At 63.5% G+C, this 15,938-nt stretch overlaps 1 protein-coding gene across 2 annotated transcripts in view; it reads left to right on the forward strand.

Moving 5' to 3' along the window:
* PRKCB (protein kinase C beta) overlaps positions 1 to 10,108 on the forward strand; it is a 131,363-nt gene extending 121,255 nt beyond the window's left edge. The window contains exon 17 of one of the 2 annotated variants that reach the window (XM_075435985.1): positions 265 to 1,604. In XM_075435985.1, coding sequence (XP_075292100.1) covers positions 265 to 435 — 171 coding nt within the window. In that variant the 3' untranslated portion in view covers positions 436 to 1,604. Of the gene's footprint in view, positions 1 to 264; positions 1,605 to 5,596 lie in introns of those variants that run through there. The other variant, XM_075435986.1, reaches the window with a different exon arrangement.
* The last annotated feature ends 5,830 nt before the right edge of the window (positions 10,109 to 15,938 follow it).

Below are 15,938 nucleotides of genomic sequence, written 5' to 3' on the forward strand. Positions count from 1 at the left end.
GCGCTGCGGGTAGGCAGGGGACAGCAGCGAGGAATTGTCCTCGCGTCGCATTCCTGTCCTGCGATGGAGGGCTCTGCCAGCCTGCTGTGCCACGCGATACCCCCGCCTCGCCACTGACCACGCTCAGATGCGTTTTGCACCTTTTTCTTTTCTGCCATCGCTGCACCGAGACAAGCGCGCGGCGAGGCCGGCCGGGCGGCTGCGGCCGCGTCCCGCGCGCTGCTTTCTCCACCCACCGTCCGCTCTTTTCTTCCCCTCTCATAGTGTGGCCGCAATGCTGAAAACTTCGACCGGTTTTTCACTCGCCATCCACCCGTCTTAACGCCTCCCGACCAGGAAGTCATCAGGAACATTGACCAGTCAGAATTCGAAGGATTTTCCTTTGTTAACTCTGAGTTTTTTAAAGCTGGAGTCAAGAGCTACGTAGCTGTGTAGATCTCATTCCTGCATCTCCATCACCCAGTCCCAGCTGCTGTCGTGGTGACATTTTCCATTGCAAAACTTGCATTCATGGTTTTTCTTTCGTACTGCTGCTAGAGTGACCATATTTCGAAGCCAGCAGTGTCTTCACGTGATTTGGGGCGTGCCTGAAGGGTGGGCGATGTGCAGCAAGTGCTGCCCGTGTGCGGTTGTGACATTTGATTTGCAGAAAGCAGCAACCGCGCATTGGCTACAGGTAGAATGGAGCGGCGTGGGCCGTGACAATCAGGAGAAATCGCTCAAGCATGTGCTTGGATTCCTGCTCTTCCCTTTTCCTAGTCTTTTAATATAATCATGGAAATTTAATACTTAGCCTTCTTAGCCTTAGTGGCAAGGAAGCGTTTTTAACGAAGCCTTTCCCGCGGTGCTGCCGGCCGAGCCCCGAGCCCCGAGCCGACCCGAGCCGGCGCTCCGGGGAGCTGAAATTCCGATGCCGGCATCATTTGCAGCTCAGTCCTGGCGTTTGCCGCAGCCCCCGCCGCAGCCCCTGCCGCCGCGGACGCAGCCCGGGGCAGGCGTGGTTCTCTGCGCCGCGCCGTCGGCAGCAGGGAGGAGCGGTCAGGGAAGCCAGGTCTGCTGTTGGCAAAGATTTCTCCTGATTTTTTTAAATCAAAAGCAACATACCTAGTTGTAAACGGGAAATTTGAGAGCTGTGGCAGATGCTTTCGAATCCATGGTCACCCTAGTAAATAGCACACAGCATCGGTCCTCGTAGCAAAACTTTTTCTTCTTTTTAAAATGCCAAAGCAATGGATGGAGTTTGTTACCTGCGCTTTAAATGTGTCAAAAATTGGTATTAACACAGATGGGATGCTATTTAACTTTGAACAGTGTTGTGAATCCTGATACGAAGCTTGTAAAGAAACTTGTTTCAGTTAGCAGTCCTACTTCTGAAAATGCCGTAGATATTTAAGTGGTCTGGGTTTTGTTTCTGACGTCAAAGGAAAAGTTTCAGGAAGGGTGAATTTCTCTTGAAACAATGACAATCGTGCAGCTGCCTTTTATACTCCTCCGCGGGTGTTCGTGGGCTGTCGCTGTATCGATCTGCTTTAAGTTGTAACGTGCCAATTTTTTTTTTTCCAATATTGATTATAAAATAAAAAGTGAGGAATAATGTCAAAGAACCCTGCATGTGTTTGGCGATAACGAGCTTCTACAGTTCTGGGCTCAGAGATCCCAGGAGCGCCGAGGGCTGGGAGCTGCCCCGGCCGCTCCGGGGTGCCGGCTTGGGGCGCAGCGGGTCCCGGAGCTGCCCGGGAGAGCGCGGGCAGCAGCACCAGCAGCAACACCGGCAGCAGCGCCAGCGGCAGCGCCGGCAGCAGCACCGGCAGCAGCGCCAGCGGCAGCACCGGCAGCAGCACCGGCAGCAGCACCGGCAGCAGCACCGGCAGCAGCGGCAGCACCGGCAGCAGCACCGGCAGCAGCGCCAGCGGCAGCACCGGCAGCAGCACCAGCAGCAGCGCCGGCAGCAGCACCGGCAGCAGCGCCGGCGGCAGCACCGGCAGCAGCACCGGCAGCAGCGCCGGCAGCAGCACCGGCAGCAGCGCCAGCAGCAGCGCCGGCAGGAGCCCGCAGCCCAACGCAGCCTCCCGCGTGGCCGGTGGAGCCGTGGCCCGTCCGTCCTCGGCAGCATTTGTCCCCAGAGCGGGGTGCGATGTGCTGGAAGTGTCTGCCAAGCGGAGAGTCAGCGCCTGCGTGTCCTCGGCACCGGCGCGTGCCACGCAGCCAGCGACCCTGCTCCCTCGTCGCGTGGACAGGGAAAGGAGTTCCTCGCTGACGTCCCTCGGAGGAAGGATGGTTCGGGGCGTCAGGATGGCCCTGCCTGGGCGAGCCGAGCTCTGCTGCTTGGGGATCTCCTGAACGCCGGGCACAGACGGCTGCGGCGCGCGCCGGACTCCGGGGACCGCGGCGGCACGGCTGCCGGCGAGGCAGTGCCGTGTCGGTGGCTCGTCCCGCCGCCCTGCCCGTGCGCTCTCGCAGCGGCAGTTGTTCAAAGCGCTTGGCAGGCTCTGCTGAAGAGGGACTGCAGGTTCCTGCTGACCTCCCTTCTCCCGAGCGTGTGGATTCCCCTGCTCTCCTCGGAAATGCGCTGCCGCTGGATCGCTCGGTTCCGAACACTGCGGGGCTCTTCTGAAGGCACCGAACGGCAGCACCAACGGCGCCGGCAGCTCTGCCGTGGGGCAGGGGCTCGGCAGCAGCCAGGGAGGACGGCCGGGCGTGCGGGAGCTCGGGTGCCTCGGCCATGCCGTCCCTGCCGTGCTCCTCCTCGCCTCCCGGACTCAGTCAGCCCCTTGCTGGAGGCCTTTTCAGCCTGGCGTTCCCCTGCCTGCCCCCCTCTCTGTTCTCCAGATCCACGTCGCCATTCCCGGCCGGCTCCCAGGCTATTCGTCAGCTTTGACAGAGGCCAAGTTGCCACCAATTTCAGACAAAATCCAAGGTAAGAACGCAGCAAACCCCGCTTCTCCGGGCGGAGGGCTGCGCTGCCCAGCCCCTGGAGGGGAGCGGGAGGGGGCGGCTGCCGGAGGACGCTGCGCAAGGGTGGGGGGCAGCCCCGAGCCCCCTCCCAGGCACAGCGCAGCCTTTGCCAGAGCTTTCTGCTGCTGAAAAGCAGCAGGAGGTTTTGCTCACCCGAGGGCTCCCAGGCTGAGCAGTCGCTCTTTCTGGTGCCGTCAGCAGAGACCACTCCGGCGGGCTGGGGACCGTGGTGGCAATTTGCACCGGCGGCAGATGTGGACATTTCATTCCTCTTTGCAGCATCCCACAGCGTTCCTGCTCGGGCCACGCTCCTGGCTCGGGAGGACGGTGTTGTCTTGGCACACCTTGGTTCGGGTGGATGTGGCCCTTGGGAACCGTTTGGTCGGCTCAGGATCCCTCCGGGAGCGGGGCAGGAGCCGGGTGCCACCATCAGCTCCTTCCTTCTGCACGTGCTGGGGCTGCAAGAGAAGAGCCCTGGTGCGACGGCTGCGAAACGGCCTCTCCCAGCCAAGGGCAGTGCCTCTGCTCCTCCGCGGCTCCACGCCGGCCCCCTCGGCCCGGGGGACGCTGCCTTCCATCGAGGTGGGCTTACACTTTGCCTTTCCACCGCTTCACCCCTTGCCTGGCAGAGCTCTGCACCTGAAGTCGGCTCCTTCACCCCGTCTGCCCTTCCCCACTCCTGCTCTGAGCCCCCAGATCCGCTGCTTCTTCCGTCTCTGCCGGGGCGAGGAGCCCTGCGGGGACGCTGGCAGCTCCCGAGTGTCACCCGTCCGAAGGCGACGGCAGAGACCCGGCTCCGGGAGCGGGCTGGGACCTGCAGGCACAGCAGATTGGGATGCCGGTGCCCTGAGCACTGTGCTTGGTGGCACAGCCACGTCCTGGCTCTTCTCCTGCTTCTCTTTCCTTGCTCCATGAGCTCCAGCCCCGTTTCCCCTCCCGCCTCGGCTCCTCTCGGCTGCCCTCGGCTCTCTTTCCCCTCTGGTCCTTCTCTCGGGGCTGAAGCCGTCCCGACGGGATCCCTCCGGCGAGCGGAGTCTCCGAGCGGCCGTGGGGGTCCTGGGCTGCTGCTGGCCTCGGGGCTCGTCCCCGGAGGTCGACCCGGCGGCAGATGGGATGTGATGCTCCTGGCCTGGCCGCGCTGGCAGGAGGAGGCGGGGGGACGCGGCTCTTGGCCGTGTTCCGGCCGCGCTCCTGCTCGAGGTGGGAAAGTGCCGATGGCTCTGGGCGGCAGCAGCCGGCGGTGCCACCACGCGCTGCGGGGACGAGAGGGGCTGCGGTGAGGACACAGCGCATCGCCCGCCGGGTGCTGCAGCAGCGCAGAGCCGCGGGCAGGAGGGGAGCGGGGCCGGGGGGCTGCCAACGCAGGCCCCGGTTGGGAATGGCCCGTCGAAGCAGAGCGTGGGCGAGCTCCTGGCGCTGCGGGGGCTTTGGGTCAAAGGCAGAGTCTGAAAAAAAGGGCGTTCTGCAAGTTTCTGCGAGGCACCAGAGTTGTGACGGGGTCCTGCCGGTGTCACGCAGGGGAAGGTCACCCCCAGCCTGGGGTCGGGGCGTGGGGCGGCTGCGCCTGCCAGCACAGCCAGAACCCGTGGTGAAGGGGCAGTGGCCGGGACCCCCGGCAGCACCCCAGCCCTGCGCACGTCCCTGTGCGGGGCACTGGGAGCGCTGGGAGGGGGCTGCACGTGACTGCGCTCCCCCCTCGCCTCAGCTCCTCCCCAGGGACACGGCCCAGAGATGGGGACGGTCTGGTGTCGCTGGGTGCTGTGCCGCAGAGCGGAGCAGGGCGTCCGTCCGCGCGCTGGCTGCGCTGGTGGAGGATCCCGGGGGCCTGGGTTGTGTCTCCGGCCCCGTCACCTCCCGCAGCCAGGACACCCCTGAGCTGGGCGGTCTCGGGCGCGCGCCCGTTCGTAGCGGTGGCCCGAGCGTCCCCGCCACGGGCTCTGCAGTGCCGATAGCGGGTCACCAGCGCGCATCACCACTAACTTTGTTTTTTTTCTTTTTTGGGCTGGATCTAGCTGCAACGTTGTGAAATGAAAATGGTAAAAGGTTGCGTATGTGGAGTTTTCATTCTCTGAGGTTTTGAGCTGCTGTGGATCTTCTGTACACAACCCTGGAGCAAGTCACATCCTCAAATCAATCAAACACCGTGTTGGGTAATGCCATATCGTAGCAGAATTTTAAAAAATCAAGCTGAAAGCCAAAGGTGCTCTTACAGCCTGTTATTCAGTGCAGATTTTGAAATCGTGGTGACTGTGCTTCCATTTTGAGGCATGTTGCTTCCTCCAGGCTCCTTCCTCCCGCGTCTCGCGCGTCTCTGTTTGCAGTGACGGTTCTGCCTGCCGAGAAGCCGCTCCGCTGCTCTCTCCCGCAGCCGCCCCGAGCGGAGGGACCCCGCCGCCCCGTCCTGCCCCTTGCCTCTCTGCTTGTGTGTCTCGGGCGCGTTCAGCCGGCGTCCGTCTGTTCCTGCCCGCGGTCTGGGGCCGTGTTCCTCGGCGGCGGCGGCTGCAGGAACCGGTGCGGAGCTCCCGAGTGCCGGGTGCGAGGCCGGGGCGCGGCACAGCTCTCCGGCCACGCGCCCTTGGCGCTGCTGCCGCTTGCGCTCCCCGCTGCGCCGCGGTTAACGCTGTGCTTTCCGTTTTAACAGAAGGACAAGCGAGACACCTCCAACTTCGACAAAGAGTTCACCCGGCAGCCGGTGGAGCTCACGCCCACGGACAAACTCTTCATCATGAACTTGGACCAGAACGAGTTTGCTGGATTCTCCTACACTAACCCCGAGTTTGTCATTAACGTGTAGTCGCGGCGCGGCCGCCCGCCCGCTCCTCGCAGCCCGAGACTCCAGACCGCCTTGTACATACCGACACTAGTCTTCCGGGGTTAGCAGTGCAGACGTACCCACCCTCCCGCGGCGCGCGCCCGCTGCTTGGCGTAGGAGGCCTTGCTCTGTCTGTGCCACTTGCTAGCTTGGTTTCCCCAGCTGGAGATGTGTGGGGTGCAGGTTAACAGTCAGTAACCCTTCTAGGAGCTATAGTTGGTGGTGACTAGTAGAGTTTTTAAACAGAAATATACCAAATTGCTACAGTCTTTGTAACGTTTGAGGTCGGATGCTGAGATTCCGGTGACCCTAGCTACTCACAAAGCGTTTCTGTGGAATGCTAAGCATGGTTGATATCCCAAACCGTTGTGCTGAAGCTTGCGATGGCTGTGAGCTTGTCTTAGAGGAGCCTTTTGTTCCAGACATGGATCCATTTGATCAGTGTGGAAAAGCCTGCTTATAGACATCTATTTTTAAATGCATTGTATATACCGTCAGCCCGGCTCGCCGAGGCCGCCGTCCTCCCGCCAGCCCGCGCCTCGCCACACGGCCTTTCCTACTCAGGCATCGAGACTCCAAGCGAATTCCATCCCAGTCCTTGTAAATCAGAGCAAATCTTTTTCTAAGCGAAAGGTGGGATTCTTTTTTTTTTAACATCTGGAACAGTTTGCAGTTTTGATACACTCTGCCAGCACTCTCATAAATCTTTCTCCTGTTTTTTCGCAGACACTGTCGAAATTTAACAGCTCTGTAAAGGATATTAATATTCTACCAAAACAAAACACATTTATATTCTCAGTTTACAATTTACCAACTGAAAATATGCCCGCTACCAAAGGGCTGTACTGAGGGCTATTTATAGCGGTAACTTTTCTACTTGACACCCTCTGCTATTCTCTTAAAGGCTCAAAACCCATGAATTTTACCGGCATCTTGATTTACTCGATTTCAGCCAAAATTCCTGGGCGTTTTATTCAGCAGCCCAGGACCCTCTGCATCGTTCCAGAAGCTGTGGCTCAGCAGAGACGATTCCCGCAGCTGTCTGCGGGGCAGAGCCCGGCGGGCAGGGGCAGGGGCGGGCAGCGGCTGCCCGGTGGTGGCCACGCGCGGGGACTCTCGCTCGCCGCTGGGTTGGCAGCAGGCTGAGCCCCAGCTCTGAGCATCCCTGGAGTCACTCTTACTCCTCTCTTACTACACACGGGTTCGGTTGGTTTGCGACCACCCCCCGTGTGTATTTTCTGAACCACTACCAGCTCTGATGTAAATACACATTGCTCCATGCCTACAGGGGAAAGTGAGGGTGGGGTTTTATGAATCATGAGGAATCCTATAAGGGAAATTCTGGTTTGTAGATCTTTTATAGACATCAAACTCTACCGTTTGAAATTACTTTCTTCTGTTAATGATTCATTTAGGAGAAAAGGCTGCTAGAAGCTAAAGCTGACGTCCTGCCTGCCGGGGAGCGGTGCCGGGTGTCCCGGCCCCGTTACTCGGCTGCGGTGCCCCGTGCGTGCGGGGACGTGAGCTGCGAGTCCGTGCGCTCGGGTACTGACCTGGGCTGGAGGAAACAAAACCAAACCCCGAAAAACTGCAAATTGTGCCAGATTGCCGGGAGGGTTGATGAGACGCTCTGCACCAGACGCAGCTGCGGGACGCCTCGCGCGGCGGCTGGTTTCTGGTGAGGGTGCTCGTGCCTCCGGCACGCGTTTCAGAAGACGTCTCGCCGTCCTCTGCAGCCCGCAGCTGATGTTCAGAGCATGTGCGTTCCTGTACCTTCCAAACCTGCTGCTGCAGAATCAGTATTACTTCAGTGGTGACTGTCTTTAATTTCTGTATCTTCAGCTCGGCAGCCGCTCCCGGGGTCTGCCCGGAGGCTGCTGCGAGGGCTGCGGCGCCGAGGGCACCCCGGGGCCGTGCTGACGCGCAGGGGGTGCTGGGGGGAGTCGACGTCTGTTCTGTTGGGACTTTGTGTGTGTGTCGGGGTGACACTGATGCATGGAGCAGGCGTTGCTGGACGGCCGAGCGAGCCGGGCAGCCTCGGAGGGGCCGGCGGGGAAGCCGGGCTGGCACCCGTCAGGCATCCTCGGGATGTGCAGCGTGAAGATCCGTGCTCCAGGGAGAGCTCGGCAGAGGCTGGTCCTGTTTGCAGGACTCCTACCTTGAGCGTTTCGGCCTCGTCCATGCTGCTACTTGCCAAATTCTTATTTCAGGGTTTGTTTCCAGATGACCTCTTTCTTCTGTGGAGAAATGTGTGATGGCCCTGCCCAGACGTGGAGATTCGTGCGAACTCTTCCAAGGAAGGGCAAAGTGGTGGTGGCTGTCTCACTGTGTGCTGCAGTTTGATGATTTAATCGTCACTGTTAGATGGGGAAAAGCCGTGCTTCGGGAGCGTGCTCGGAGCCGAGAGGCTCCAGGAGAGCCCCGTTAGTCGCTGGGGCACAGATCGAGCCCACGAAAGCGATGCCTGCGCGTGCGGGCGGTGCTCCCACCGCCGCGGGCAGCCGGGCAGCGCCGGGGCCGAGGGGACGGCGAGGGGGAGCAGCCGGTGCGGCAGAAGGATGCTCTGGAGGCATCTCAGCCTGCAGCTACAGAGGAGAGAAAAATCCCCCCGGGCTTGCCGGCATGGCGGGGGGGGGGGTTGGCTCTGAGCGCGGTGTCCCACGCCGAGCAGCCTGGCTGCAGTGGCTGGGGGGACCCAGAGCCCTGCGCGTCCCAGCACGGCGGGACCGAGGGGACAGGACACGCAGCCACCGCACCCGCGGAGGACGGCAGGGCCCGACCCTGTCTCCTGGGCTGGGTTACGCCTGAGTGCTGCAGGTGAGTGGGGTTCGGGCTCCGTGGGGCAGGATGGGTCCAACATTTCCCCCCTGGGGGCTGCGGTGGCTGCTGGCCGATGGCTGCTCGGGCAGCGGAACCCGGACCCAGCCCGGGCTGAGCGACAGCACGGGCTTTGCCAAGGAGACCACGTGCGGTGTGAGGAGGGCGTGAGGCAGGAGGGCTGAGGCTCCGGGAGGTGAAGGAGTAACGGCTTGCGCTGACCCGCTGGCGAAGGGCTGCTTTCCCAGCGCTGGTGCTGGGATCGCGCCGGGACGCCTTGGAGCAGCTTCCCATCCCTGTCTGCGGGGTCTTAGGGCTGCAGGTGCCGGCGCTCCCTGGGCATCCCCTGCTCTTTCAGCTGGACGTTTTTCCAGAGAAGAGCAGAGGGGGCTGCTGCTGTTTGTCCAGGTCTTCTCATGCCTGGTCTAAAGCGCAGCTTGAGCCGGGGAGCAGCGGGGGGGCTGCGGGGTGCCTGCAGCCCTGGAGCGCTGCTGGAGGGCTTGGTGGCACGTGGGGACGGAGGAAACCCTGAGCGGGGACCTGCCCGCAGCCAGGGGCAGAGCCAGGGCTGGCTGCCTGGGCTCAGCCCCAGGGCTTGCCCGTTCCTGGTGGTCTGCAGGGCTCTGCTGAGGGCTGCGAGGCTGCGGGTGGGCGAGGGGGGTTGGAATTCCTGATCCGCTCCGACCCCGCCGTCCCACAGCTGCACAGGGCTGTCGGGCGACCACCGCGCCCGACCCAGCCGTTCCATGGCAGCTCGGGGCGAGTCTGAGCCAGGGCTGCCAGCGCTGCTGCGCGGCGCAGACGTAGCTGCGCTCCAGCCCGTGTGTGTTCGGGGGCTGCCCCAGTGCCATGGCGAGGGGGACCTGTGCTGCTGCGCTTGCCTCCCCTGGCTGGACATCTGGGCAGCCTGCTCGTGGTAAGAGAGCCGTCACCGAAGGAGCTATTGGACCATTTAACCCATTTAATAAATAAACGCAGGTTTTCGTAGTGGCCGGCCCGTATAGGTGGTCTCAGAGATGGGGAGATGGGCGAGCGCCCTGGGCAGCAGCGTGCTCTGCTGATGGTGCATCCCGGGAGCTCCGACATGAGTGAAGAACTGGGGCGGTTTCTAGTCAGAGTGCAGGGATCTTGCTGTTCCAGAGGTAGGGCTTACAGCTGGAGGGTGCAACGAGCTCACGCCGACAAGCGCTGCAGCTTCTCTGCTGTTGCAGAAGCCACGGAGCCTGCAGCAGCGAAAGAAGCAACAAGCGCCCTGCTCCATGCATGGAAGTGTCATCCAAGCTGTTTATTTCTGATCACGTTCAAAGTGACAATTAAAACAAGGAAAAAAAAAAAAACTAAAAAAAGAAAATGTTTATTGTTGAACAGTTTGTGTTTGTGAATTTGATTTCACCTGCAAGTATTTGATGACTTTTCTACATCCTAGACTACCTGCTGTGTGTTGTCAAAAGATTCTCATAAGGATCTCCTTTTAGATGGGCATATACTCTTTATTCTATTTGCTGCATGTACGAAAAAATAAAACATATAATTTTAAAGAAACCCTGAGAGCTTGACTTCCCTTGCGGGCGAGACTCGGGTGGCGTGCGGGGGGAGAGCGGGCGGGCTGGGTGCGCCGTGGGACCCCCGGCAGTGGGGAGCTGGGTCCGGCTGCCGCCCGCCTGCGCCGAGCCCTCTCCGGGCAGCGAAGGCCGCGGTGCTGCGGCGTTTCTGCGCGACAGCCGGGGAGCGCGAGCGAGGGGCACCCGCCTGTGTGCGGGGCCCGGGCTGGGGACCGGGTGCTGTGGCTGCGCTGAGAGGCACACGGACCAGTGGGGAGCGGGAGGGAAGGTGTCGGGTGTTTAATTGCTCATCAAGATGAGTTAATTAAGGCTACTGCAGATGCCCTCCCAGCACCCCGTGAGCGCTGGTTCCCAGTCACAGAATCACAGAATCCCAGCATGGCAGGGGTTGGCAGGGACCTCTGTGGGTCACCCAGCCCAGCCCCCTGCCCAAGCAGGGTCACCCAGAGCAGGGGGCACAGCACCGCGTCCAGGCGGGGCTGGAATATCTCCAGAGAAGGAGACTCCACAGCCTCCCTGGGCAGCCTGGGCCAGGGCTCCGTCACCCTCAGAGGGAAGAAGTTCTTCCTCATGTTCAGACGGAACTTCCTGTGCCTCAGTTTGTGCCCATTGCCCCTTGTCCTGTCGCTGGGCACCACTGGAAAGAGCTTGGCCCCCTCCTCCTGACCCCCACCCTTCAGATATTTGTAGGCATTTATTAGGTCCCCTCGCAGCCTTCTCTTCTCCAGGCTGAACAAGCCCAGCTCCCTCAACCTCTCCTCGCAGCAGAGATGCTCCAGTCCCCTCCTCATCCTCGCAGCCCTCCGCTGGACTCTCTCCAGTAGCTCCTCATCTTTCTTGAACTGGGGAGCCCAGCACTGGACACAGCACTGCAGATGGGGCCTCCCCAGGGCAGTGTCCTGGGCGACGCGGGGCTGGGGGAGGCCAGGCACGGGCAGACCCCCCGCGGGCAGACCCAGGGGCAGGGCGCAGCAGGCTCGGGGGGTCGGGGCTCTGTGGGTCCCCCCACGCCTCCTCCTCGTGCTCCGGGGGCTGCGAAGGTTTCCCGGCCGAGCACGCCGCTACGCAGCTTTCTGCTGGCTTCGCGGGGGCTGCGCGGCGCAGACCCGCGTCTCTCCAGTGAGGAGAGGGGCTTTTTGGGGCAGGGCCCCGCTCCAAGGCGATGAGCCTGGTGGGAAGGGCGTTTGCTGCTCCCTTTGGGGGCTTCAGCTAAGCCTTCTCCTTGTCTCTCCCGTCTGGCGTGGCTGGGGGTCACTGGGGACCACCCCAATTCACGTGGGGGTGGGAAAGCTGCGGGGCTCGGCTGGCCCCGGTGCTGCCTGCGTACCCCCGGCACCCCTGCTCCGGGCTGGGCAGTGCTGGTCTGTCCCCCCCCTCCCCGAGCAACCCCCCCTGCCAGCACCGCTGCCGACCCTGCTGCTGCCCGCGGGGTCAGGGGGTCTGCGGGGCCGTGCCGGGACGTCTCCCCCAGCCCCGGCATGGGGTTCGGGGCAGCTGGTCGAGGCCGTCCCCAGCTTCGCTGACGTGCCGGTTCCCAGCGTGTCGGAAATGCTGCTGAGCTCCAGTTCTCCTGGCTTGTGTAAGTGAAACATTTGGTTTTGTGACACTTTCCGTAATTATGGGAGCTAATGACAAAACCATTGTGACAAATGACTCAGCTTTTGATAGTGAAGTTAATTAATTCTGAAGTTAGAGTCTCCGTCAGAGTATCTGGAAAAACCCGATGAAGAAGTCTGCTTACTCCGTGTAGCACGGGCAGCACCAGCCCAAGTCCCTGCAAGGCGCTGGGTAAAACCCCCCCGGTGCAGCGAGGGGAGGGTCTGCGGGGAGCCGGGAGCAGAGACCCCAGCCACCAGCACGGCTCTGCCTCCGCAGCCGTCCCGCCACCCATCGCAGGCGTCGGGAGGAACGCAGCCTCGTTGACGTTGGAGTGAGGGACCAGAAGCAGCTTTGCGTTCGACCCCGACCTTCGCGAGCCGCCTCCCCGAAGCCATCGTTCATCCCTGTCATGTGCATTACGATCCTGTTTGCCTCATTATTCGTTATCCACTGCTTCTTCAAAGAATTTAAACCAAACCAGTTAAATTGTGGTGGGTTGGAGCAGCAGCAAACCTTTAATGGTGTCTCACCGTGGTCCGGCTGGACTCAGACTACAAAATGCCTTTTAACCTCCCGCTGTCTGTTCCTTTATTACTTCTGTGGTACCACCGCCTCGTAGCATCCCTTGGACCATCTCCCCCCTTTCCCACCCATCCCGCGCAGACGCTCCACGCAGAGGCCGGTCTTTGTACGACCCTGGGGAAGCGATTCCCTCGGCGTCCCTGCCGCAGCCCGGGATCGGGAGCAGGATCGGGAGCAGGATCGGGGCGTCCCCGGCAGCGCTGCTGGGATGGGGAGCTGCTGACCTGCACCCTGTACCCTGGAAGCCGGCACGGAGCCGCTGGGGGAACCCTGTGGCACCGGTGTTTGCTGTCCCCCGCCATCCCCGTCCCTCTCCTGGGTGTGTTTTGTCTCCCGGGGGTGTCGGTACGGAGGGAAGCACCGCGGATGCCATGGAGGGGCACGCTGGCGCGTGCAAAAGCAGGAGCGTGGGCAGAGTGACACGGCCTTTCGCACGCAGCTGCGGTAAGCGCCTTCGCCGGGGCCCCGCGAGAGGCTGCGTGCTGCTCGCCAGCCCACGCGTGGCCAGCCCCGCGCCCTCTCCGCGCCTGCCCGTGGCAAAGAGGTTTACCCAGGACGGATTTCTGCGCCTCTCCCCTGCTGTTTTATTGCTACCGAACCGTCGGAAGCCCAGCAGGGAGCTGCAGAGCTGGCAGGCAACCGCACAAGCTCGCACCGAGCGAGCCAGCTCGTGCCGTGCGCATGGCCGGTGGCACGCGTGGCACCGCTCACCAGTGTCACACCTGGGAGAACCCGCCCCGAGCTGGGCCCTGCATCCCGTGGGGACACGCCAGCCTCGCCGCCGGAGCCCCGTTGGAGCCCGGAGACTGCAACCAGCGCTTCCAAAGCGTGCGCAGATATAAATAATCCCCTCGCAGGAGTGGGGGAGGATGAACACATGTGCCGAAGGCTCTGGAGTCCTGATCCCCTCGCAGCCCCCGGGAGCGGGGAGATGAAGACCAGGCACGGCTGGAGCTCAGCACCTCACCGCATTGCTAATGACCCAAACTGCCTCGTATCCGAGCCTCTCCTCCTTCAAGGAAAGAACCTAATCCAGCTAGGGATTATTTCTGACTACTTGCTTTCTGTCACTTGGCCAATTTAGCTGCAGCAGAGCTTCCGTCGCTGGATTTGGAAGGACAAAGCCTAACAGAGCTTGGTTTAGGGCATTTTTGCCTGCAAGGACAGCTTTTTTTTTTTTTTTTTTGCCCAAGTTGTAAAGCCTTTGCAGCACGGGCTGGGTTTTGTTGTTTGTTTCTACTTTGCCCAGCTCAGAAGGGCTCGGGTCGGTGAGCTGGTAGATGATGATGGATGAGGCGGTGAAGAGCAAGGGGTGAGCGGGGCTGGAGCTGGAGCTGGCTGCCCAGGGCAGGGTGCCAGGCTGTGGCTGCCAGAGTCCGAGCTGCAAAGGCGGGTGGCAAGGTCCCCAGGTTCTCGTTGGCTGCAAATCCCAGTGAACCCCCTGCGTGTCCCCCAGCCAGCGCTCCGGGCTCCCTCCTGGGACTGGCTGCTGCATGCAAGGAGCGGCAAGAGGGGTGCAGGGCTTGGCAAGGGCCCCTGCCGCCAGCCCCCACCAGGGCCAACATCACCCGACGCGGACTCTGCTTCTGTTCGAGCTCGCTTTGTTAAAAGCCTAGGAAACGGTACATGTGCACTCCGCACACACCTACACACGCCGTGTGAAAATAACACAATTAAGGCTGCAACAGCCCCCACTCGGAACGCAATTTGCAGCCCCTTCGCTGTGGGTGTGAGATGTCGTTGCTGCCTCCTCCCCGGGCCGCCCGCCTCTGCGCGGGACGGGGGCCGGGCAGGGAGCTGGCGTCAGGCAGCTGGGTGGCAGGCGGTGGGAGCTGCGGGGGTGGCGGGGCCGGGGAGCGTCACGCCACGGTGAGGCGGCTGTCCCGGAGCAGCGCGGTCCCTGCCACCTTCGCGGTACCCACCAGACCACTCGGAACCGCATCCCGCCGCAGCCACGCGCGGGGCTCTGCTTGCTGTCCCGCCCGTGACGCCGAGGGGTGACCTGTGCCCACGGCGTGCCGCTGCCAACGCCGGTCACGGAAACCGGGCAGCTATAACCCCTCAAAACCTCGGCAGAAGCAAGCCCTGTGATTCGGCTCCGGTGGATGCTGCTGACCACAACCCCCGCGTCCCCACCCTCACCCTCACCAGAGAGTCGGCCCCCAGCCCACCCAGCGCCGCAGCTCTCGGCGTGGGAATGCTGGAAAAGCAGGAACGGGTGCTGTGCTCGCGGGAGAGCCTGGGCAGCCTCCCCCACCCCAGCCTGGGCGCTGAGCGGGGGCGGCAAACGGGGCCCAGCACCCCGAGGCGGGGGGGAACACGCCGGGGTGACCCAGGCTGGGTACGCTGCCCGCGGCAGCGCGCTGGGGCAGGAGCAGCGCGGCGTCGCAGCCAGCACCCGCCGATCGGGCAGCCGCAGAGGAGGTGATGGGAGGGTGACGAGGGTATTTAATCTTCACACCTCTTCGTTTCTCAGTACCTGATTTTTTGGTAACCTTCACGATTTTCTGTTCGTGTTTTGGGAGTAAATAACCAGTATTTACCTGCGGGTGCACACGAGGGAGACCCGTGGAAACCCGCACTACCAGGTACATCCTGCGCCTTCACGCCTCACCCCCAGCCCTGAAAAGAGCATCCATTTCGGAGGTGGGTGCGTCACCGGGCTGCGTGGAGGGGTCGCAGAGGTGGGTGCTGGCACCCAGCGATGCGGGGAGTGGCCCCTGGTGCAGCTTCCCCGCCGGGCCCGGCTCTGCCACCGCGCTGGGGCCACGGGCGGGCTCCGCGTGGCGCGGGCAGGCGCGGGGCATCCCCCGCAGCTCCGCATCCCCCCCCCACGCCTTCCCGCGGCCGTGTCGGGGCGCGGCCCCGAGCCCCTCCCTCGCAGCCAGCCGGGGCTCGGCGCCCGGCACCGGGGCAGCAGCTCCAGAACCGGGGGCGGGGGGAGCCGCGGCGGGGGCCGGGGAGCGGAGCGGGAGCCCGCCCGGCACCCCCGGCGCGGTGCCGGCACCCCGCAGCGCGGTCCCGCTCCCCCGGCGCGGTCCCGATCCCAGCACCCCGCAGCGCGGTCCCGCTCCCCCGGCGCGGTCCCGATCCCAGCACCCCGCAGCGGGGTCCCGCTCCCCCGGGCGCGGTCCCGATCCCAGCACCCCGCAGCGGGGTCCCGCTCCCCCAGGGCGCGGTCCCGATCCCAGCACCCCGCAGCGGGGTCCCGCTCCCCCGGGCGCGGTCCCGATCCCAGCACCCCGCAGCGGGGTCCCGCTCCCCCGGGCGCGGTCCCGATCCCAGCACCCCGCAGCGGGGGTCCCGGTCCCCGCCTCCGCCCGGCCTCTCCCGGCCCCCCGGGGCGGGCTCCCAGTCCCCGGCCGGGCGGGGGGCGGTTTCCAGCCACCGCCCACCCCCCCCGCCGCGTCCCGCCCCCCGCCCTGCCCCCCCCCCCCCCCGCCTTGTCCGGGCGGCGCGGGGGAGGCGCCGGGAGAGGCGCCGCGTTCCCGCCGCGGGCGCACGCGGAGCCATGCGGGCCGGGCGCGCGGGGGCCCGGGAGCCCCGCACGGCGCCGCCGCGGGGGCCCGGGCGGGCGCGGGCCGCGGGGCCATGAGGCGGCGGGCGCGGGG

The sequence above is a fragment of the Opisthocomus hoazin genome, chromosome 15 (genome assembly GCF_030867145.1).
Source record: "Opisthocomus hoazin isolate bOpiHoa1 chromosome 15, bOpiHoa1.hap1, whole genome shotgun sequence".
Classification (NCBI taxonomy): domain Eukaryota; kingdom Metazoa; phylum Chordata; class Aves; order Opisthocomiformes; family Opisthocomidae; genus Opisthocomus; species Opisthocomus hoazin.